At 40.6% G+C, this 25,331-nt stretch overlaps 2 protein-coding genes across 6 annotated transcripts in view; one reads left to right on the top strand and one right to left on the bottom strand.

The window, feature by feature from the left end:
• LOC126950102 (uncharacterized) overlaps nt 1-25,331 on the bottom strand; it is a 480,177-nt gene that overhangs the window by 257,959 nt on the left and 196,887 nt on the right. The gene's annotated exons all lie outside the window — the stretch shown is intronic.
• BBS9 (Bardet-Biedl syndrome 9) overlaps nt 1-25,331 on the top strand; it is a 510,510-nt gene that overhangs the window by 33,715 nt on the left and 451,464 nt on the right. For all 5 annotated transcript variants that reach the window (XM_050783267.1, XM_050783270.1, XM_050783269.1 and 2 more), the window contains one exon: nt 11,855-11,968. In XM_050783267.1, the coding sequence (XP_050639224.1) occupies nt 11,855-11,968 (114 nt within the window). The remainder of the gene's footprint in view (nt 1-11,854; nt 11,969-25,331) is intronic.

Raw genomic sequence — 25,331 nt, forward strand, 5'->3', positions numbered from 1 at the left:
TGGGCTGTTGAATTTTGTAGAGGGCTTTTCTGCATCTATTGAGATAATTACGTGGTTTTTGTCATTGGTTCTGTTTATATGATGGATTTATGTTTATTGATTTGCGTATGTTGAACCAGCCTTGCATCCCAGGGATGAAAGTCGACTTGATCGTGGTGGATGACCTTTTTGATGTGCTGCTGGATTCAGTTTGCTGGTATTTTATTGAGGATTTTTGTGTCGATGTTCATAAGGAATATTGGTCTAAATTTTTTTTTTTTTGTTTTTATGTCTCTGCCAGGCTTTGGTATCAGGATGATACTTGCCTCATAAAATGAGTTAGGGAGGATTCCTTCTTTTTCTGTTGGTTGGAATAGTTTCAGAAGGTATGGTACCAGCTCCTCTTTGTACCTATTATAGAATTCAGCTATGAATCCATCTGGTCCTGGACGTTTTTTGGTTGGTAGGCTCTTAATTATTGTCTCAATTTCAGAACCTGTATTGGTCTATTCAGAGATTCAACTTCTTCCTGGTTTAGTCTTGGGAGGGTGTATGTGTCCAGGAATTTATCAGTTTCTTCTAGATTTTCTGGTTTATTTGCATAGAGGTGTTTATAGTATTCTCTGATGGTAGTTTGTATTTCTGTGGGATTGGTGGTGATATCCCCCTTATAATTTTTTGTTTCATCTATTTGATTCTTCTGTCTTTTCTTCTTTATCAGTCTTGCTAGTGGTCTATCAATTTTGTTGATCTTTTCAAAAAACCAGCTCCTGGATTCATTGATTTTTTTGAAGGATTTTTTGTGTCTCTATCTCTTTCAGTTCTACTCTGATCTTAGTTATTTCTTGCCTTCTGTTAGCTTTTGAATATGTTTGCTCTTTTGATTTTTTTGAAGGATTTTTTGTGTCTCTATCTCTTTCAGTTCTACTCTGATCTTAGTTATTTCTTGCCTTCTGTTAGCTTTTGAATATGTTTGCTCTTGCTTCTCTAGTTCTTTTAATTGTGATGTTAGGGTGTCTATTTTAGATCTTTCCTGCTTTCTCTTGTGGGCATTTAGTGCTATAAATGTCCTTCTACACACTACTTTAAATGTGTCCCAGAGATTCTGGTATGTTGTGTCTTTGTTCTCATTGGTTTCAAAGAGCATCTTTATTTCTGCCTTCATTTTGTTATGTACCCAGTAGTCATTCAGGAGCATATTGTTCAGTTTCCATGTAGTTGTGCAGTTTTGAGTGAGTTTCTTAATCCTGAGTTCTAATTGGATTGTACTGTGGTCTGAGAGACAGTTTGTTATGATTTCTGTTCTTTTGCATTTGCTGAGGAGTGTTTTACTTCCAATTATGTGGTCAATTTTTGGATAGGTGTGATGTGGTGCTGAGAAGAATGTATTTTCTGTTGATTTGGGGTGGAGAGTTCTTTAGATGTCTATTAGGTACACTTGGTGCACAGCTGAGTTGAAGTCCTGGATATCCTTGTTAATCTTCTGTCTTGTTGATCTGTCTAATATTGATAGTGGGGTGTTAAAGTCTCACATTATGATGGTCTGGGAGTCTAAGTCTGTGTGTAGGTCTCTAAGAACTTGCTTTATGAATCTGGGTGCTCCTGTATTGTGTGCATGTATATTTAGCATAGTTAGCTCTTCTTGTTGAATTGATCCCTTTACCATTATGTAATGGCCTTCTTTGTCTCCTTTGATCTTTGTTGATTTAAAGTCTGTTTTATCAGAGACTAGGATTGCAACCCCTGCTTTTTTTTTGCTTTCCATTTGTTTGGTAGATCTTCCTCCATCCCTTTATTTTGAGCCTATGTGTGTCTCTGCATGTGAGATGGGTCTCCTGAATACAGCACACTGATAGGTCTGGACGCTTTATCCAATTTGCCAGTCTGTGTCTTTTAATTGGGTCATTTAGGCCACTTACATTTAAGGTTAATATTGTTATGTGTGAATTTAATCATGTCGTGATGTTAGTTGGTTATTTTGCTCGTTAATTGATGCAGTTTCTTCCTAGCATTGATGGTCTTTACAAATTGGCATGTTTTTGCAGTGGCTGATACTTGTTGTTCCTTTCTATGTTTAGTGGTTCCTTCGGGAACTCTTTTAAGGCAGGCCTGGTGGTGACAAAATCGCTCAGCATTTGCTTGTCTGTAAAGGATTTTATTTCTCCTTTACTCGTGAAGCTTAATTTGGCTGGATATGAGATTCTGGGTTGAAAATTCTTTTCTTTAAGAATGTTGAATATTGGCCCCCACTCTCTTCTGGCTTGTAGAGTTTCTGCTGAGAGATCTGCTGTTAGTCTGATGGGCTTCCCTTTGTGGGTAACCTGACCTTTCTCTCTGGCTGCCCTTAACATTTTTTCTTTCATTTCAACCTTGGTGAATCTGACAATTATGTGTCTTGGAGTTGCTCTTCTCGAGGAGTATCTTTGTGGTATTCTCTACTTCCTGAATTTGAATGTTGGCCTGCCTTGCTAGGTTGGGGAAGTTCTCCTGGATAACATCCTGCAGAGTGTTTTCCAACTTGGTTCCATTCTCCCTGTCACTTTCAGGTGCACCAGTCAGACATAGATTTGAGCTTTTCACATAGTCCCATATTTCTTGGAGACTTCGTTCGTTTCTTTTTACTCCTTTTAATCTAAACTTATCTTCTCACTTTATTTCATTAATTTGATCTTCAATCACTGATACCCTTTCTTCCACTTGATCGAATCAGCTATTAAAGCTTGTGCACACGTCAGGTAGTTCTTGTGCCATGGTTTTCAGCTCCATCAGGTCATTTAAGGTCTTTTCTACACTGTTAATTCTAGTTAGCCATTCATCTAATCTTTTTTCAAGGTTTTTAGCTTCCTTGCCATGGGTTTGAATATCCTCCTTTACCTCTGAGAAGTTTGTTATTACCTACCTTCTGAAGCCTACTTCTTTCATCTCATCAAACTCATTCTCTGCCAAGCTTGGTTCCATTGCTGGTGAGTAGCTGCAATTCTTTGGAGGAGAAGAGGCACTCTGGTTTTTAGAATTTTCAGCTTTTCTGCTCTGGTTTCTCCCCATCTTTGTGGTTTTATCTACCATCAACGTCTTTGATGTTGGTGACCTACAGATGGGTTTTTTGTTGTTGTTGTTGATGTTGATGCTGTTCCTTTCTGATTGTTAGTTTTCCTCCTAACAGTCAGGTCCCTCAGCTGCAGATCTGTTGGAGTATGCTGGAGGTCCACTCCAGATCCTGTTTGCCTGGGTATCACCAGCGGAGGTTGCAGAACAGCAAATATCACAGAACACCAAATATTGCTGCCTGATCCTTCCCCTGGAAGCTTCATCCCAGAGGGGCACCTGCCTGTATGAGGTGTCAGTCGGCCCTTCCTGGGAGGTGTCTCCCAGTTAGGCTACTCGGAGAGTAGCAGTCTTGAGGAGGCAGTCTATCTGTTTTCAGAGCCCAAACACCATGCTGGGAGAACCACTGCTCTCTTTAGAGCTGTCAGACAGGGACTTTTAAGTCTGCAGAAGTTTCTGCTGCCTTTTGTTCAGCTATGCCCTGCCCCCGGAGGTGGAGTCTACAGAGGCAGCAGGCCTTGCTGAGCTGCAGTGGGCTCCACCCAGTTCAAGCTTCCCTTGGCCGCCTTGTTTACCTACTTAAACCTCAGCAATGGCTGACGCCCCTCCCCTTGTCAGACTGCTACCTTGCAGGTTGATCTCAGACTGCTGCACTAGTAGTGAGCAAGGCTCTGTGGGAATGGGACCCAGCTAGCCAGGCGTGGGATATAATCTCCTGGTGTGCCGTTTGCTGAGACCATTGGAAAAGGGCAGTATTTGGGCAGGAGTGTCCCATTTTTCCACATACAATCTGTCCTGGCTTCCCTTGGCTAGGAAAGGGAAATCCCCCAACCCCTTGCGCTTCCCAGGTGAGGTGATGCGCCCCCCCTCCCGCCCCTGCTTCGGCTTGCCCTCCATGGGCTGCACCCACTGTCCAACCAGTCCCAGTGAGATGACCCAGGTAGCTCACTTGGAAATGCAGAAATCACCCGTCTTCTGCATCTCTCACACTGGGAGCTGCAGATCGGAGCTGTTCCTCTTCAACCATCTTCCAATTAATACATTTTGTAATTTGGATAATTTTATCTCTTCCATGATGAGTCATAGAATGCAGAGCTTTTAATGACAAAAACTTTAAGGACTCAGGAAGCACAAGGTGGCTGTCCAGGTTCTCCATGACTCCATGCTTAATGTTGGACTTAATGTCCTCTTAAATAACAGTTGTTTCTCCAGTTTAGATTTACACCTCCGATAACTGAAAGTTCTAGGTAATTTAACTTGGATCATGGAGTTCGTTCACATTGCATATATATAAACAATTTCAGTACTGTCTGGTTTAGAATGAAAATCTGGCAAAATATTTTCTTAGTGTTGAATCTTTTTGTCCTGCTTGGGTTTGCAGTTTTATAAACTAGTCAGTCTGTTCATTAAAATTCTGGGAATTCTTTTTTTTTTTTGAGTTGTAGTCTAGCTCTGTTGCCCAGGCTGGAGTGCAGTGGCATGATCTCAGCTCAGTGCAACCTCTGTCTCCCAGGTTCAAGCGACTCTCCTGCCTCAGCCTCCTGGGTAGCTGGGATTACAGGTGCCTGCCACCACGTCCAGCTAATTTTTGTATTTTTAGAAGAGATGGGGTTCACTGTGTTGGCCAGGCTGGTCTCAAACTCCTGACCTCGTGATCCACCTGCCTCGGCCTCCCAAAGTGCTGGGAGTACAAGCGTGAGCCACTGTGCTCAGCCTTAAGTTCTGGGAATTCTTACCCCATCCAAATGATATGATCCTAAAGTTACCAGAAACCCATATTCAAGAGTGCTCGTCGGGGTCCTTTCTATCCTTTCATGCACCTCCTTAAAGATACGATACTGTAGGATTTTAGGTGCTTGTAAAGTTTTCAGTAACTGCATTAAAATTAAGCAATTAACTCTGGAAATAACTTTCAATGATTATAGTTAAAGACATAATTGACAAGGAAATTTTGTCGTTTATATGGCCTACAATAACTTAATATAATAGCCATAAATGTGACTGATAGCATATGCCCAGACATACTAAAATTTTAGAAATCCCATATAATTTTGGAACATATGTTAGTAACATATTCATTAAAATATAACTTGAAGATTAAAGATCATTTCTTGTTTGACAGTGCTTCCCGTGTAATTTAACCTTTCAAATAATCCTGTTTATCTCTCTTTTGGCTGCTTCAGGTGCCCTCTGTAGCATCCCAGATGTTGAAAGAGACTTAATTTTGACCTGAAATTTGATTTTGGGAAGCCCGTCAAATTGTCAAAGGTTTTATTACACTTGACTAAGATTGGATCACAGGTCACCATAAAATAATGGTCATTCATTTAGCCAAAGTGATATTTACAAGACTCTTTTTTTTTTTTTGAAAAGAATAAACCTGTACTCTTTGATAGAGGAGACTCAGTCTTTCAATTATAAGACCTAAGACAGCATGATGAACCCGTCTCTTCTTTCTCCTCCTTTTTTTTTTCCTTTTTGCGGTTTACTCAACGCATGAATGAAAATGCTACACAAAATTTTTGTTCAAAAGAGAAATCAAATTTTACTTTTTTGTTAGTGTATTATAAATACTAAAGCTAATTTTAATAAAATCTCATAAATAAATTTATCAAATCTGTCTAAAATTTTAACTCTTAGTAACCTTAATTTCTGATGAAAACCCTATAAAATAATTTTGAACTAATTTTATATCAGTATTTGTAGATAAAAACTATTTTTATATCTTTTTAGAAAGATTGTTCTTCAAATTATTGTTTTTCAACAGATCTAAATATATGTAGTTTTTCTGTATCATATAAATATAATGTCAACGTATATAGACAAACTAATGTTTAATAATTAATATTTCAATATTTTAACTTACAAATGACTCAGACATTTTATGATTATTACTTAATTTAACGTAACATGACCTGAAGATTTTAAATTACTGAAAAGAATTTTGAAAGTATGACACAGGTACCCTCCTTAATATTTTCCCTTAGTCATTCTGGGTGCCAGGTAGCCTTGTGTTACTCAGGAGGCCTATGAAGGTCAAGGCCTCTCTGAGTCCTGACATACCAGGTGCAGAGGTCAGAACAGAAGACAGAGTTGTGAAGAGTGTATCTGGAGGATTCAACCCCTCCCCAAATAGCCAGTAGGCAAGCAGGAAAGTAGGGGAGAAGGGAGCATATTGGGCTTGGTTCTGGCTTGTAGCTGGTGGTCTAGGCACTAAGAACATGCCTCTAGGCTGAGCATGGTGCTCATACCTGTAATCCCAGCACTTTGGGAGGCCGAGGCAGGCGAATCATGAAGTCAGGAGATCGAGACCTTCCTGGCTAACACCATGAAACCTTGTCTCTACTAAAAAATACAAAAAATTAGCTGGGCATGGTGGTGGGCACCTGTAGTCCCAGCTACTCGGGAGGCTGAGGCAGGAGAATGGCTTGAACCCAGGAGGCGGAGCTTGCAGTGAGCCGAGATCGCACCACTGCACTCCTGGGTGGGTGACAGAGGAAGACTCTCTCTAAATAAAAAAAAAGAACATGCCTCTTGACCTCGTCATGTCCGTATACGCAGACCCCCAAATCCAGAGGCTGTAAACCAAAAACAGCTCACAGTCAAACAAATATCTTGTTATATTTAACTGATAATTTTGAAGCCATTCCTATTTTAGCAACAATTTTAGAATTAGCTTTATTTACCAAATATTATCACAGACGCGTAACACACATGGACACGAAAGATTTTCATTTGCCGGCTTTTAAATAGTTTTTCTTTTCCCTATTTGGTCTATTAATCTTCCAGTTACTTGTTTCATTGCCCTAAGCAATTGTTAACCAGGCAACAAATTTGCATTTCTAAAATAACAACTCTTAGGCCAAACAACAAAGATTGTATTCCGTAAGTACATAGCTAAGATTTTAGGCCTAAATATTGTATCATCATTTGTTCAAACCAAGGAAAAAATGGTGCTCCCATAAAAATTCAGTTAAGACAAGATGGCCAGAAAGACACCTTAATCAAAGATATGACTTATGCCAATTTAAAACAATGGTAAGAGTTTCTAATATACACAGGCAGACATCCTTAAAAATGGTGGTTTCCTTAATAGATGTAAATTTCTTTTATAGAAGAGTTTCAAGATAGCCAATTAAATTCCAGGAAGTCATATTTTAGTTCAATAGGTGTTCTTAATTTAGCTACTGTTTGTTAGCTAAAATTACTGAGTTAAGAGTGGAGCCCATTAAGGAACAGGGTGAAGAAAGTATCCTCTATGCCTGGACTCAGCGTGGTTGCATCTGAAAAAGAAGCAAGCCTATTTTGCCTGAGGGCATGCCTTTTATGAACACTTTATCTAGGATAGCTTTCTTTTCACCTTTGGGTCAGGATAGTAACTAAGCCAAAAGATTAGCACATTTAATTTTTCTTATCAATTAGTTGCTTAAGCTTTTTATTTACCTTTAATAAAGAGTCTTTTAATAAAAATATTGAAAAATTTGGCCGGCTCGGGGGCTCACGCCTGTAATCCCAGAACTTTGGGAGGCTGAGGGAGGCAGATCACAAGGTCAGGAGGTTGAGACCATCCTGGCTAACATGGTGAAACCCCATCTCTACTAAAAATACAAAAATGGAGTGAGAGTCCATCTCAAAAAAGAAAAAAAACTGAAAAATTTTAGAAGCTTCTGCAGGTCAATAGGCATCCCTAGATGAGACTCTTTGGGGTATCTTCATTTTCAAATGTACATCTTTGGTGCAGTGTTGTTCATTTGGAACACTCCACATTTGTAACTTATCTTTAGTAAGATTTTGCCATTTCTGTAAGACTTTGCTGCTGCTGGGGCCTAATACTTATGCACATGTAAGCTGGAAGGTACTCAGTTCTTCAGAAACTAAAGTTCCCATTTTTACCTCAAATATTGGCTTTGGCTCTCAGACCTCCTTGGTCAACCTAGTCAATGACTTTTCCCTACCTAATTGTGCAAGAAAAATGAAACAAAGGGAGTAGAACACAGAAATTTCTGCAAATTTCCAAAAGCCAAAGTTTATACGCCCTGCAATATTTCCATTTACTACCAGTTTCTTTTTGACCTAGTCAGATATAAGAAGCCCCCAACTGGATACAAGATAATTGCTGGATTCAGTCTGATCCTAGACCCAGTCCAGTTTCTGCCATGACTTCCAAACCCAGTCTGGATCAGAAATTTGCTCAAAGAAACTTGGAGAGCTCAAAACACAAATATGTGGAGCTTCTGAATCTGAGAGAGAACTTACCATGATCCCCAGTTGCTGTGAGAGAGCAATGGGCACAATAGGCCTAGTGGGTACCTCGCTTGGTCACTCAGCTCTCGTGGGGGTTGTTAGAAGCTCTACTTTGGATCCCACTTCTGACACCATCTGTTAAAAGAAAAACCTTAGCCAAATTAAATTTAACAGCATTTAATTGAACCAAGAACAATCTGTGAGTTGGGCAGCCTCTTGAGCCAGAGTAGGCTCAGAGAGACTCTAGTGCAGCCATGTAGTAGAAGATTTATAGACAGAAAAATGAAAGAGATGTACAGAAAATGGAATGAGGTACAGAAACAGCTAAATTGGTTACAACTCAGCGTTCAACCCATTTGAACACAGTTTGATCAGTTGGCCACCTTTGACCAAAACTCGATGATTGGCACAAGGGAAGGTTACAGTCTGTTTACACCTCCATTAATGTTATAGTTCACTATGTACAGATGAAACTTTTAGGCTGAACTTAAAATATGTAAGGAGGCAGCTTTAGGCTAACCTTGATTTAACAGTTCAGAATGAATTTGCAATTTCTGTAGGGATAAACCAGGTGACTCCTGGAGCTGCTTTTTCTGGTTTCTTGGAGGCTAGAACTCTCTTCAGGTTAATACCGTATGTGTTTCCCTCACCCGTGTGGCTGGTTTGGTTGTGCTTCCTCCTCAGCTTCCTGGCACCTCACTGATTTTACTACCATTTAGAATCCAGAAAGCCTTCATCCTCCATCAAGGTCAGCAGGCAAATTTAAGCCTTTATCTTTGTTTCTTATTCTATTGGTGTATAAAACCTATTGTTGGCCGGGCGTGGTGGCTCACGCCTATAATCCCAGCACTTTGGGAGGCCGAGGTGGGTGGATCACCTGAGGTTAGGAGTTTGAGACCAGCCTGGCCAACATGGGGAACCCCTGTCTCTACTAAAAATACACAAATTAGCCGGGTGTGGTGGCGGGTGCCTGTAATCCCAGCTACTCGGGAGGCTGAGACAGGAGAATCGCTTGAACCCAGGAGTCAGAGTGCAGTGTGTGGAAATAGAGCAACTGAACTCCATCCTGGGCAACAGAGTGAGACTCTGTCTCCAAAAAACAAAACAAAACAAAACAAAAAACTACTGTTAATTAACCACTTGTAGGGGGCATGGAACATGGAACTGAATAGAAATGATTCTCCTTCAAGAAATCCTCCAATGATGATTTTTCTTCTTTTGAGTATTAAAAGACAAACTTAAGGCAATTTAAATTTAACGGACTTTAATTGAGCAAAGAATATACCTCAGGTGTTGGGCAGCCCTCACAACCACCAGAGGAGGTTCAGAGTGCTCTGTTCTTCAACATGAGCAGGCAACATTTATGGATAGACAATGCAAGTGAGGTACAGAAACAGCTTAATTCCTGGCAGCTCAGCATTTACTTTGCTTGAACATGGTCTCATCACTTGGCTGCCTATGATTGGCTGAATGTCAGCTACTATGATTGGCCAGGCTGAGAAAGGCAAAAGGGAGGGAAAAAAAAATCTTTACTCATCTTAGGCTCTCCAGCTGGGGCTTTATAAATTAGACTGGCCAAAGACTAATTAGCAAGAGGAAAAACAAGCAGAAATTTATTAACATATGCATTGCTCATGTACACATGGGAGTATTCCACAATGAGTGACTCAAAAGGGTAGTTGGACCTTGGGCTAACATAGCATTTTAGGTGAAATGAAAGAAAATGGGTTTTGGGCTTCTTTACACAGAAGGCAGATTATGGGAAGGTGACCAGAAAAAGTGTGGTAAACAGGGGTTGCTTAGTAAAGTTTGTTACGGTGATTTAAGTTGAGGCCTTCTCCACTGAAAAGAGCTAAGGGTACGCCTCTTCCTGATACAGGTGGGGGAGACTTTTTTTTAATAAATGGAGATTTCTTTTTTAAATGATGACCTGTTTATAGAGCTTTTCTGGCTAGTTCCCTATGACCTTTAGCTCAAAATAATCCATATGCCAAAGAGTCCTGTTTGAGGTGGCATATTCTGGTACCCTGCAGTGGAAAAGACATATTCTTGAAACTGTTTTCTTTGGGGAAATTGTCATTGACAGGATCCATGGAGAGTAAAATCTTTACAGAGTGCGAGGACCACATTCCCTGAAAGTTGTTAAATGGTGGACAACTGGGCAGCAGGATACAATACATAGTGCCTGGTTCTAAAGATTTGGTTTAGGTTCTAAAGGTCTGGTTTGAATACTCAGTTCTCTACCTTGAGTACTGTGTAATTTTGGGGAAATTTCTGTAAATTTTGTTTGAACTTAGGGTGCTTCTATTCTGAAATGGAAGTAAAAATATATTCTTACAATCTCAGTGTATGTTGGTAAATTCTTCTGGATAAACAAACCCAAAACAAATAAATGCTCCTATATAAATTTATAAATAAATAAGTACACATACATATATATTTAGATGTTTTTAGTGATTGAGTACTACCCAGTTTGAGGACTATTGCATTTGCTTTATGATAATTTAAACTTTTCCTTAACTTTTACATTTTGGATTAACGAATGATGATTCTTTATGGAGAAAGTTGCTTTCTGAATCCTTTTGCTTTCTAACACATCTTTTAATCATAATATTCTTGCTCTATATCTATAAAATACAGACAAATACTCTTTTCTCATTTGGAAAGAACTAGAAAGGAAGCACATGCAGTCTATTAAATGCAGAGTATTTTTCTGTGTTTGGAAGGAGATTCTTCTTGGCAGACTTCAAATAAAAACATTTTCTGGCCAGGTGTGATGGCTCACGCCTGTAATCCCAGCACTTTGGGAGGCTGAGGCAGGTGGATCACAAGGTCAGGAGGTCGAGACCATCCTGGCTAACACGTTGAAACCCCGTCTCTACTAAAAATACAAAAAATTAGCCAGTTGTTGTGGCAGGCACCTGTAGTCCCAGCTGTTTGGGAGGCTGAGCCAGGAGAATGGCGTGAACGAGGCAGGTGGAGCTTGCAGTGAGTGGAGATCGCACCACTGCACTCCAGCCTGGGTGACAGTATGAGACTCCATCTCAAAAAAAGAAGAAGAAGAAAAAAATTTCCTATTTACTTCTTGAGGGAAGCTTAAAAAATTTCTCAGTTAATTGGAATATAATTAGGGGCTTGAGTATTTTGAGAGTTGGGGCAGGAACATTAATTGCTTGAAAGTATTGGGGAGTTTTTTTTCTTAGACACTTTGAGTCATTTCTTTGCTCTATTAGTGTTTATAAATGCAGATAACTTATTTATTTCAGAGCTGAAATTAGAGGGTTTTGTTGTTATTTAAATAATTACACTTTACTCAGATATAATCTGTCTAATAAAAATAGAATATAAAATGTCCTCCAGGGTAGTATTTTGTCTTATGGTGTAGTTTAGCTGAGATGTAAATTGTTTTAACTGTACTGGCTTTCTGTGTCATCAGTATGCTAATTTTTCATAATACATAATATTTTAGTGCTTTGCCATTATAATTTCCCTAAAATTGAATTACTTAGAATTGGAGTAGTGGATGAGAACAAATTAAGCTTTTTAGTGTACACAAATACAAAGTAATCCTTTTTCTTTTCCTTAGGAACTTTGGGTAATGTGGAACATGGGAACCAATATCAGATGAAATTGATGTATGAACATAATCTTCAGAGAACAGCCTGCAATATGACCTATGGATCATTTGGTGGTATAAAAGGTAATTTGCTTTTAATCATGAGTATGCTATTTCAAGTGACAGATTTAGAATATTTGGTCATATAAAACAGAGGATTAAGTGGTTTGACTCTCAGAAAGAGTTAAAATAGACATTTTATTGAAACCTTTGTATCCAAATGCCCAAGCAAGTCTATGGCCATACCACCCTGAACGTGCCTGATCTTGTCTGATCTTGGAAGCTAATCAGGGTCGGGCCTGGTTACTACTCGGATGGGAGACCAAATACCCAATCAAAGTAATAAAAAAAGAAAACTTTAAACATTGGATGTCTTTGATTTTTATATAACCAGCACATTTTTATGTGGTCTATAGAAACATTTCTAAAACTGCCTTTTCTACAGATTTTCTATGTATAAGCTGACTGAAACTGAGCTTTTTTTGTGTGTGTTGGAACTGTGATACCTGACTGTCTCTCTCAGTGGAAAAAATGGTTGACCTCATTGACGGGAAATCATTGCGCTACCTGCTACAGGCAGGATAAAGCTGCAAACACCTCTCTCCACTCTACCCATATCCAGGGCTGCTGCACAGGGTTGTGTGGGTTGTTTCTGCACAGGGCAGCTGGAAGAGTGGGGAATGTGGGGCTGAAATACAGACTTGATCTTGCTCATCAAGCCATGCTTTCTGGCTTGGAGTAAACCTACCCAGAGGAAGGGGTGATTTTTCTATGTTTCACAAAGACATCACCTTTATCTAGTACTGGCTCAGTGAGACTGGGTTCCTCCCACCTTGGCAGAGGGGTGTCTTTTTCTAATTAGCACAAAGGCCACCCTCATTGTGTCCACTCAGTCTCAGAGCTTCCAGAATCACCAGGGCTTGGTGCTTGCTTGTGTACACTCTTGCTGTTGGCATGGGAGGGCTCTTATTTCCAAACCACCTTCTCTCCCTGCACCATGACAGGGTGGTAGAGGAGCTGGTGGTGCTGGATTGAGGATAGGAAGCCAGGTGGTGACACTTACCCATGTGATTGTGTGACTCTGTGTGTATGTATCTGTTCCTGTGCCACCAGCAGAGCATGTAACTAGGGATTTTATAATATCTTAGCTCTTCCTGAACTCATGTTTTATGAGTTTATTGTTTAGCTGTTGGATTATATTTTTCCTTAGCAACATGAGAAAATGACTTTATTTTGGAAGTATGATTTGTTTGTGTGAACTCAGTTATTTTGTATTAATACATCCAAAGACAAGGAATAGTTGAATTTGAGTATACCAAGCAGCATCAGGGATATTTTTGGTGTTGATGTGCAAATAAATATTTTGCATAACTGAAGTGATATGAAACAAAACCCCTGGTTAGGTGGGAGGACTGCTCGAGTAACAGGAATGTTTGGATTACTTGAACAATAAGGAGGTATCTAGAGTAAGATGAAGAGAGAAATTTAGATGAGAGGAGAGTCTGTCAGTGAAGTGCTTCCTCAGCTTTTAGAACTGATTTTTACTGTTCTTTGAAAAAATGTCTGACCTGATTCGGGAACCTAGGCCTCCCTTGTTTAATTAGCTATTTTCAATTCACTTTCCCCTACCGAATCTCCAAGAAGCAAATTGCTAAATTCCATACATCATAAAAAAATTATGACATGAGAAAAAAGTGCTTTGGCCAAATAAAAGTGTTTTTTGATAGCATAACAGTGGTTCTTTAGATCACATCAAATGTTATATAGCGGGGGTCCCCAGACCCCGAGCTACAGACGTGTAGTGGTCCATGACCTGTTAGGAACTGGGTTGCACAGCAGGAGGTGAGAGAGCAAAGCTTCATCTGTATTTACAGCCACTCCCCATTGCTTGCATTAGCCTGAGCTCCACCTCCTGTCAGATCCGGGTGCATTAGATTCTCACAGGAGCACACACTCTATTGTGAACTGTGCATGCGAGGGATCTAGGTTGTGTGCTCTTATGCAAATCTAATGCCTGATCATCTGTCCTTGCCTCCCATCATGCCGAGATGGGACCATCTAGTTGCAGGAAAACAAGATCAGGGCTTCTACTGATCCTACGTTGTGTTGAGTTGTACGATAATTTCCTTATATATTACAATGTAATAATAATAGAAATAAAGTGCACAATAAACGTAATGTGCCGAGTCTTCCCCCTTCCTGGTCTGTGGAAAAATTGTCTTCCACAAAACTGGTCCTTGATGCCAAAAAGGTTGGGAACTGCTATTATACAGATTGCAGTGTACTTTTAATTTTATTATCAGATCAAGTTAACCCTGTTGGATACAGTGAGTTCTAAATTTCTCTTCAAAGAATCAGTCTGTCAGTATGTTCAGTTCTTTGACCTCCATTTTAAAGTTTAACTTCCTTGTAGTTTCAGTAAATAGCCTTTTCCACCAGTTTTAATCAGTAGTTTACATCTGTTCCTCTGGTCACCTGCTCTGTCCTGATTTATCCTGGTCACCTGCTTTGACCTCAGTCACCCTGGTTGCCTGTTCTGACCTAAGTCACCTTTAGTTACCTGTTCCATAACCATCTTTCCCACCAAACTGCTCACCCTGCCACTCTGGCTCATACGCCTGTTCTCTTTAAAATAGCCAGTCAGAATTAGCTTAGACTGTGCAGTCCAACCCTAGCCAATAGGGGAACAACACAGCAGTAGGGGCTACCTGCGTCAGGAATAAGAATCCCTTCCTCTCCCTCGTTCAGGTGTATTCCTGCCATTGCTCCATCTGCGAGTCGCACCCTTCTATAGATACAAAATTACCTTGCTGAGAAAATTCTTTTTTGTTTTTGAGACAGAGTCTTGCTCTGTCATCAGGCTGGAGTGCAGTGGTGTGATCTTGGCTCACTGCAACCTCCGACTCCCAGGTTCAAGCAATTCTTCTACCTCAGCCTCCTGAGTAGCTGGGATTACAGGCATATGCCATCACGTCCAGCTAATTTTTGTATTTTTAGTAGAGACGGGGTTTCACCATGTTGGCCAGGATGGTCTCAATCTCCTGACCTCGTGATCCTCCCGCCTCAGCCTTCCAAAGTGCTAGGATTACAGGTGTGAGCCACTGCGCCCAGCCGAGAAAATTCTTTATCTGAGCGCTAGTTCTTCTTTTCGGCACAGAGGAACAAGCATTTGTTTGTAACAATCTGGTGGTCTCCCCTGGAGAACGGGTCTCCGGTTGCCTCTTGTGGGGAGACATGTCCCACTGCCTTGTTGCGGTAGCCTAAGGGTGACAGACTGGGGACCCACCCGGTGTGACGAATAAAACCAGACTCTCAGCAATGCAGAAAGAAACTGGCTGGCGACCTGGGGGAAAGGATCATCACATACTGTGGCAACCAGGTAACTGTGTGCACAGAGCAAGGTAAGACACATCATAAAGGCGACAAAGTATTTCCTTGCTGCTTGCGATATTGAGGGGCTGAATGTGCGTGTGAATGATCACAAGCACTCCTACTTGTGGTGCTGCTTGTGTGAGTGGTACTAAGCACTACTGCTGTGTGGAGTGAGTGGGTCCTATCTGTGATTCCGTGCTCACCTCATATGGCTTAGGGCGGATCCTGCCGTGGGATTTGTACCAGCATGCCGGTGCCAAGAGGGACTTAGATCTCCTCCAGGGGAGCTGCCAGAGTGGACGAAGTGCAAGAAGGGTGCAAGGAGCCTCCAGCAGATGGGACTAAAGGATAGGCAAGACATTTCTAATACGAGAAATTGAACCTAATAGCCCTGGGAAACCTCTAGAGAGTAATAGGTGAGACATTTCTATATACTTCTTTATACCTGGAAATCCCAAAGTGCTGGGATTACAGGCATGAGGCACCACGCTCAGCCAAATCTTTTATTGTTTTTAATATAACTTGAAAATCCTGTTTGAGACAGAAAGCCAGTTTTCATCTTTGCATTAGTACATTATTGATGTCAAACCCAATTCTTGATAAAACCTTATGGACGAAACGATCCAATTTTAATTAGTTTGATCATAAGATTCTTATAAACCTTGTATATAACCCTTTATACCTTTTTTGTTGTTGTTGTTAGAAAGCAGATCAGTGCTTTAAGAAAAACCTGTTGTGCTTTTATTCCAGTGTTCAATTTATGGAAAAACGGAATAATACACCTTTAACTTTAGCCAATATGTTCATGCACAGAATGTCTTTTACGAGATTAATTCTTCACCGACCTTCCACAACTTATTCAAACCTTTGGCTTTTTCCCGTCTAACTTAAAACAGTCCTTGGCTGGGCGCAGTGGCTCACGCCGGTAATCCCAGCACTTTGGGAGGCCGAGGCGGGCGGATCATGAGGTCAGGAGATCGAGACCATAGTGGCTAACATGGTGAAACCCCGTCTCTACTAAAAATACAAAAACAAAATTAGCTGGGTGTGGTGGCAGGTGCCTGTAGTCCCAGCTACCCGGGAAGCGGAGGAGGGAGAATGGTGGGAACCTGGGAGGTGGAGCTTGCAGTGAGCCGAGATTGCACCACTGCACTCCAGCCTGGGTGACAGAGCGAGACTCCGTTTCAAACAAAACAAAACAAAACAAAAAATAATCCCTTAACCTTGTAAAGTAGGCAAAAAGAAAAAAATCCACATTCCCATGCCTTCTTATAATCCTTTTTCAAGAGCACATTTCATTTTCCTTACATACCTTGCATATAAAACTGCTTCTCTAGTAGTCTCAATTACATGTTACACTGTTAACTCTTAGAAACTTAACTTTTGGTGAAAAACCTGGTGAGTTCATGATTTTAATTATGTACCAAGTGTGGAGCCTAGGGCACCAGACCGAAGTACAGATAATGTCTGACTCTTTCATGTATAGTTAGGGGATGTGGCTAACTCCACATGTCCCCAGGCCTTACTTAAAATCTAATGGCTCCACAGTAGTTAAGTTGAACACTTTTCAAGAGTCAAAGAAGCAGTTTATGACCTTAAAGCATTTATCAAACCTAATATCTGACCTGCCTAATTTAGACCAAATGTCTTTATTTTACTAATAATCTTAAAGCTGTGTTTTTATTTCCCAAAGATTACTTAAGTCACGTGAACTAAAAGGCATTATAGTCTTAATTTTTTTAACAATATTTAAGTGCTAATTATTTTTAAACCAATTAATCTGAACTTATATATATATGTATAAACATAACACACACACAACACATATAAATACACAGACAAAAGAAGATCCAGTAGTTGTAAGATTTTTCATTTGCCAGTTTCTAAGTTTCCCTTTAAAGCATTCAGTTTCTAACCCTAATAAATAGGTATAGGTGCAAGGCGAAACAGATCCCCCAAAATTAAGGGTTCCATTTTTATACCAGATCCTGGATCCCAAAAATGGGATGGGTATCAGTCCATCTCCCATGGGAGTCTTATCTCTCAGTAGGGGATGGGGACATTTTCATACCTTCTAGGTGGCCAGGAGCATGCTTCTCTGATCCAAACATGGAAAAAGCTGAGTGTCCCCCCATAACTTCCATTAGCTATCCCCCAAAGTGTATTTCCCACCTAGTTATTACACATGAAATCTCTCATAACGTGAAGTAATTTCTAATACCCCCAAAAGTAAAAAATGTGAGAGGGATCTATCTATTTTCAATTCTTGGGGTTCCATGAGGGAAACAGAAGTCCTTTTTTTCCCTCCCAAAATGGGGTCTGCAGTACCTCCTCCATTCTTCCTAAGGTGTCCCAAGCTGTTAGATATTATCTTAGGTCCTCTCGTGTGCATCAAGAGTGTCAAGAAGACAAAATGGAGAAAAACAATTCAGTTGACTGACAAGAAAAGACACAATCCCCTTTTCCAGAAAAAAACAATCCGGGAAGAGGAAAAAAAACATAAAGGCCTTTAAAATGTACATATAACTTGGATATGTGCTTTTAAGTAAGCTGACTTTTAACCATAGTGTCCTTTAAAAAAATTCCTTATAAGCCTCTTGTTACTCTACTTTAACCAGGCCAAACAGGCAATATTTCTGGCTTTTGAACTTTACCAAAAGTAACCTCACAGGTGAAACCGATAAGCCTTAGTTACGAAGCTACAGCATTGGACAGTTTCCATTGCCCTTCCCAGAAGGAGCCTAGAGCAGTCAGTTTTGAGCTTGCAAAGGCTTTTAACTGCTTGAGATAATTTTTAGAGCTAGCTCTGACATAAACTCCAAAATTCCTGTCCTGGCTGAGAACAAGAGAAAGTACTGCCATGTACTTAAAAGGTCAAGCTCCCCGGGACATAAACCAAGACAAGAAGGAAACTTCATCCAGTTTTTTTGTTTGTTTGTTTCAGGAACCTGCAGCAAAGTTTGTAACTGACTAGTTTGCTGGGCTGGCTTGAACAGCGGGCTTATGTGTCATAAAGAGGTACTCCTTTTATGGTCTTATAGCTTAAGACCAGCCTCACAAACCCTTTTTCTCATTAATTAAAACATTGCAAGAGGTAGTGATTTTTACCATTCCTTCAAGCAGCTTGCACACAGAGAGAGAGGAAAGGGAAGGGAGAAAAGCATTGCCTGCAGTGGGGTGGGAAGATGAGGAGCTCAGGGAAGCCAGAGAAAGACCCACCATTGCAGTGACACTAAACAAAAGTTCAGGTGGTTGCTTGTCAGTCGCTAAGGGATCTTTTCCAGCAGTCCCGTCAGCTTTCAAGTTTCCCCTTTTGGTGAGAAAGAAAAGCTGCCCATGTCTGGTGATCCCATACGTGCCTAATCCTGTAACCCACAGCCATCAGCAAAGAGTGCAAGGCAGATTAATCCAAAGAGAATAGCGGTTAACATCCCATAATGCCAAATTCATTTTTAACCAAAGGGATTTTACTGAGAGGGGCCTCTAACCCCCTAAATCTTTTTTTTTTTTTTTTTTTTTTTTTGAGACGGAGTCTTGCCCTGTCGCCCAGGCTGGAGTGCAGTGGCCGGATCTCAGCTCACTGCAAGCTCCGCCTCCCGGGTTTACGCCATTCTCCTGCCTCAGCCTCCCAAGTAGCTGGGACTACAGGCGCCCGCCACCACGCCTGGCTAGTTTTTTGTATTTTTTTTTAGTAGAGACGGGGTTTCACCGTGTTAGCCAGGATGGTTTCGATCTCCTGACCTCATGATCCACCCGTCTCGGCCTCCCAAAGTGCTGGGATTACAGGCTTGAGCCACCGTGCCCGGCCTAACCCCCTAAATCTTAAGAAGGACTCTAACCTTCCTAAGTTGGGTGTCAAACCCGTTTGTGAAGAATCCTCACCTTTTATTAAGAGGGGCCTTTAACCCATTCCGTCTTAGGAGAGACTTTAAATCTTCTAAGTTGGGCCTCTAAAGTCAGCCAGTGGATTCTGCAGTTTATATCCTTAGGGTCAGTAGTCTCCATCATACCGTTATTTCATGGTTGGCCAGGAAAATGTTACTGGAAAGGGGTCCTGATCCATATCCCCAGACAGGGTTCTTGGATCTCAAACAAGAAAGAATTCAGGGTAAGTTCATAGAGTAAAGTGACAGCAAGTTTATTAACAAACTAAAGGAATAAAACAATGGCTACTCCATTGGCAGAGCAGCCCTGAGGGCTGCTGATTGGCTATTTTATGATTATTTATTGGTTATATGCTAAACAAGGGATGGATTATTCATAAGTTTTCCAGGAAAAGGGTGGGCAATTTCCCCAGAACTGAGGTTTCCTCCCCTTTTTAGACCATACAGTGTAACTCCCTGATGTTGCCATGGCATTTGTAAATTGTCATGGCACTGGTGGGAGTGTCTTTTAGCATGCTAATGTATTATAATTAGTGATAATGAGTAGTGAGGACCGCCAGAGGTCACTTTGGTCGCCATCTTGGTTTTGGTGGGTTTTGGCCAACTTCTTTACCACATACTATTTTATCAATAAGGTCTTTGTGACCTGTACCTTGTGCCAACCTCCTGTCTTACCCTGTGACTTAGAATGTCTAACCTTCTGGGAATGCGGCCCTGTAGATCTCAGCCTCATTTTACCCAGGCCCTATTCAAGATGGAGTCACTCTGGTTCCGACGCTTCTAACAAAGCTATGAATGAACATCTTTTTACATAAATCTTTATCTACATTTCTGATTATTTCCTTAGGATAGAGTGGAGAGGTTGAGTTATTAAGTCAGACACTTGTAAAATGTTTTTTTCCAATATGAAAGTAGCTTTCTTCCTTAAATACTGTATAAATAAATTGTAAAAAGTATAGAACTTAGGAAGAAGAAAGTAAGACTCCAAGACTTGTACATTTCATAAGAAAACCCACTTTCTAAGCTTGATGTCTTTAATGTGTATTTAATGTGCACCTTTCTAGGAGGGAGTGGGTGATTCTTTTAATTGGAAAACTTCCCTGTAGTTGATCTTATTTAAAAAAGAAACCTAAAAATCCTTGTTTTCTACTTTCCTCTATTTCATATGGCATCTTATGGAATTATTGTTTGGTGATCATGTCTCAATAAAGGAATTAAACAAAACTAAAGCCCAACACTGTTTTAAGCAAATGTGCTATTTAAAGTATGGAAAGGCAGTGGGAGAAGAGGGGTGCAATATTTTGTGTGTGCATCAAAATGAACTAACACTAGATGGCAGTCCTCTATAACTTTTGGCCTTAGTTGCTGCTGCTTTAGAATAAGGTATGGCAAGAAATCACTAATGGAGGAATGTTGATCCCATGATAATGCTTTGCCTTTTATTAAAAATAAATGTTAACTTCTTCGAGTTGCACAACAGAGTGGGTTTTTAAAAGACAGTTAATTATAACAGATAACAGAATGTAATATAAAAGTGCTTTCTAGCTGTGCTTCTCAACCTTTTAACTTTTTAAAACTTTTAAGTTACATTTGAATTATAAGGGGATCATGATTAAAATGCAGATTCTGACTCTTGTCTGAAATTGGACCTTAAATTCTGAATTTCCAGTAATATTCCAGGTAATGCTAAGCTGCAGTGATCTAGAGGTGTGCTGTAGCCCTATGTCTGCAAAATGCTTATTTTGTATCAGGCAGTGTTCTAAGAACTTTACAGGTTGAAAAAGTAACTGTGAGTGGTGGAGGGAGGATTCCTACCCAACTTCTCTGCATCTGGAAGTTTCTGGTGTTAATCACACAAAATTGCCTCCTTGATTGGGCTGTGAGTGAATTTACCTCCTCCCCAGAAAAAACTATCCTATCAGAATAGAGTATAGTTTGGTTTGGCTAAAGTTAAGTGCATATCTTTGATTCTTCACAGATTGTGGGAAATATGTTAAGCAACTTCTGGGTCATATGTTTGCTTTTTCAGTTTTATTTTTCTGGTTGGTGTTTTAGTTTGTAAGAAAAGTACAAAAAAATTTTAAAGTTCCTTCAAAAATTGTAATATTAATTGGTTGTATTGGGCTTTTATTTATTTATTTTTGCAGAGGGGAAGTGTGTTTGAAGTTAAAAATGTTTGTTGTTTTTTAAAATTTAAATCTGAGCTGCTTTTTTGAAGGAATATGTGATTGTGGGTGCTAATAAAATATTAGTTTATCTTTGTTTTTCATGCTCTTAACAAATTAATGCTTGCAAAATAAACACAGACAAACAAGTTACAGTTTGGACATACATTAAATCAATTTTGAAAAGGTAGATTTTAATAGATTTAAGATATGTTAGTAATATTGGTGGAATTTATTTGTTTTGGTAATTTGAACGCTACTTGTTTTTGAAAAAAAGAACAAAATGATATTTTTGCCAGATTTTCTCTTATTTTTGTTTCGTTGTGTTACTAAAATTTCCAATGGTTGTTAACATGGTATTTTTACCTAGTTAAGACAAACTTGACCGGGCGCAGTGACTCATGCCTATAATCCCCACACTTTGGGAGGCTAAGGCTGGTGGATCACAAGGTCAGGAGATCGAGACCATCCTGGCTAACACGGTGAAATCCCGTCTCTACTAAAAATACAAAAAATTAGCTGGGCGTGGTGGTGGGCGCCTGTAGTCCCAGCTACTCGGGAGGCTGAGGCAGGAGAATGGCGTGAACCCAGGAGGCGGAGCTTGCAGTGAGCAGTGATCGCGCCACTGCACTCCAGCCTGGGTGACAGAGCGAGACTCCATCTCAAAAAAACAAACAAACAGACAAACAAACAAAAAACAAACTTTCCATTTCAAAATAATATTTGGAAAAGGACAGCATTAATGTTGATTGACAGAAAGCCAGTGGTAGAATGAAGAAAAAAATATTCTTTTGAGGTCAACAGCTGCATATACTTAACTTAGTAAAATAAGATACTTCTTCTTTTTTTTTTGAGATGGAGTCTCGCTCTGTCGCCCAGTCTGGAGTGCAGTGGCGCAATCACTGCTCACTGCAAGCTCCGCCTCCTGGGTTCACGCCATTCTCCTGCCTCAGCCTCCCGAGTAGCTGGGACTACAGGCGCCCGCCACCACGCCTGGCTAATTTTGTTTTGTATTTTCAGTAGAGACGGGGTTTCACCATGTTAGCCAGGATGATCTCGATCTCCTGACCTCATGATCCGCCTGCCTCGGCCTCCCAAAGGGCTGGGATTACAGACGTGAGCCACCGCGCCCAGCCAAAATAAGAAACTTCTTGTAGTCTACATAGTATCAAGATACTTGAGCTAGAATTTCCTCATTCATAGTCTGATTTGGAGTCCCTGTAGTAACTGATCCAAAGTCCTCAGTTACCTCAGATTTGCCTTGGGCTTTGAGAAGATGATGAACCTTATAATACATAGGAATCTTTCTAGTGTGTAACAGGGACACTGGGAAGGAATTGTTGGTTTGTTGTAGGTGCTTGGGCACTTTCAGGGACTGAAGCAAGTCTGGTGTGTTGTTCCTCCCTTACATCATTTCTCTTGGTCCCTCCATCTGTTCATCCCTTCCATCCATTCAATGTGTATTTACTAAGAATTCTGAGTGCCCAAGCACTGTGTTAGTTTTCTTGGAATAGACAGATAAAGAAAAGACAGTTTATGAGCTGGGCACAGTGGCTCACGCCTGTAATCCCAGCACTTTGGAAGGCTGAGGTGGGCGGAGACTTGAGGTCAGGAGTTGGAGACCAGCCTGGCCAACATGGTGAAACCCCATCGCTACTAAAAATACAAAAAATTAGCTGGGCGCAGTGGTGGGTTCCTGTAATTCCAGCTACTTGGGAGGCCGAGACAGGAGACATCCCTTGAACCTGGGAGGCGGAGGTTGCAGTGAGCTGAGATCACATAATTGCACTGCAGTCTTGGTGACAGAGCGAGACTCTGTCTCAAAAAAAAAAAAAAAAAAAGAAAAAGAAAAAAAAGAAAAAAGACAGTTTATGTTCTCAAGTAGCTCACAATCTAAGGGTAATAAAGATGAAGAGTTAACTATATTATAATGAGGTAAATCGTGATCGAGATGAATATGTACAAAATGATGCCCTGGGATTTAGAGCAGCTCCCTGTAGGTGAGTGAGTGTGTGTGTGTGTGTGTGTGTGTGTGTGTGTGGCAAGGGGAGTAAATGAGAGTGGGGAGTGTACTGTTACCTTTTTAATTCCAGCCCTTCATTTTTATCCTCTTTAATCCAGAGATTAGTAATTCCCAGTTTCAACTTTATGGTTTTCAGTATGGTCTTTAGCCTTTGTTGCCCAAAGGTTGAACCATTCAGATTCCTTCTGGGATAGTTTGTCCTCTCAAGAAGATTACTTTTCAGACTTTATAGTACTTAAAAAAATACTTTGCTTTAAAAAACCTTGCTATTTTCGGGCTACTAAATTGACTTTTTAACTTATAGCATAAAGCCCTCAGTAAGGGACAATTATCTTCTTTAGCTACCAGCTGATCTTTAATGGAGAAGGATATAGTACTCTTCAAGAGTACTATGACTATGTTTGTTGAGAATGACACATTTAAGGGTAGGGATAGGAAGATGAACTAGCACAGAGATTAATGAATATCAATTTAGAGGCAGAAGAGCATGGTGTCATGGAAGGAGAGGGAAGGGAGAGATTCCAAGAGGCACTGAAGGACTCCAGAGTTGAGAGGTTAAGCAGCTGGAATATTGGAAAGAAAATGTTGGATTTCGTCATTTGCAAGTCATTGGTGATTTTAGGGAGAATAATTTTAACAGAAGGGTAGGAACATTGGTCATTTTGCCCTGGAATGAGGAATCCATAGAGAAGAAATGGAAATCCCAAAGGAAAGGTGCTTTGTAAAGGGTTTGGGTGTGATGAAGGTTAGGTGCAATTAAGGCCATAACCAGAGGGGAAAATGTTTTATAAGGCGGGAAAAGTCTTTGAGAACACATGGTGAAATCTTAATCTGGTAAATCAAATGCCTTTCATAGATAGTATTTTGCTGAAAAAATTTAACTTGAATACATTTTTACTTTTATTTTATTTTATTTATTTTAGAGACAGAGTCTAGCTTTGTCACCCAGGCTGGAGTGCAGTGGTACGATCTCAGCTCACTGCAACTTCTGCCTCCTGAGTTCAAACAGTCCTCCTGCCTCAGCCTCCTGAGTAGCTGGGACTACAGGTGTGCGCTACCATGCCTGGCTGTTTGTATTTTTTGTAGAGATGGGGTTTTGCCATATTGCCCAGGCTGGTCTCAGACTCCTGGACTCAAGCTATCTGCCTGCCTCAGCCTCTCAGAGCACTAGGATTACAGGCATGAGCCTTTGTGCCTGGCCCCATTTTTATTTTTATTATTTTTATTTTTTTATTTTTTGAGATGGAGTCTCGCTCTGTCGCCCAGGCTGGAGTGCGGTGGCGCGATCTCAGCTCACTGCAAGCTCCGCCTCCTGGATTCACGCCATTCTCCTGCCTCAGCCTCCCAAGTAGCTGGGACCACAGGTGCCCGCCACCACGCCCGGCTAATGTTTTGTATTTTTAGTAGAGACGGGGTTTCACTGTGTTAGCCAGGATGGTCTCGATCTCTTGACCTCGTGATCCGGCTGCCTCAGCCTCCCAAAGTGCTGGGTTTGCAGGCGTGAGCCACCGTGCCTGGCCACCATTTTTATTTTTAAAATTATGTTGTTTTAATTATGATGTGCCTATAATTTAAAACATTGTTTTTCATCGTGTAATTTGTGCTTTATAGCCCTGTTGAATTATTGCCTTCTTTTCATAATAAATATGTGGTTTATGGGAAAAAGCCTGTTTAATACTTCATGAGATTAAAAGTCAGACCCTTTGGAAAAAAAAGAAAAGGAAAAGAAATACTTTATTAGAAATTATCACCATTATACCACCATCTGGTTCTTTCTTCAATTTTTTTTTTAAATTAAAAAAAAAATAGAGGCTGGGTGTGGTGGCTTACGCCTGTAATCCCAGCACTTTGGGAGGCTGAGGTGGGCGGATCACGAGGTCAGGAGATTGAGACCATCCTGGCCAACATGGTGAAACCCCATCTCTACTAAAAATACAAAAATTAGCTGGGCATGGTGGCATGTGCCTGTAGTCCCAGCTACTCAGGAGGCTGAGGCAGGAGAA

The sequence above is a fragment of the Macaca thibetana genome, chromosome 3, assembly GCF_024542745.1.
Source record: "Macaca thibetana thibetana isolate TM-01 chromosome 3, ASM2454274v1, whole genome shotgun sequence".
NCBI lineage: Eukaryota > Metazoa > Chordata > Mammalia > Primates > Cercopithecidae > Macaca > Macaca thibetana.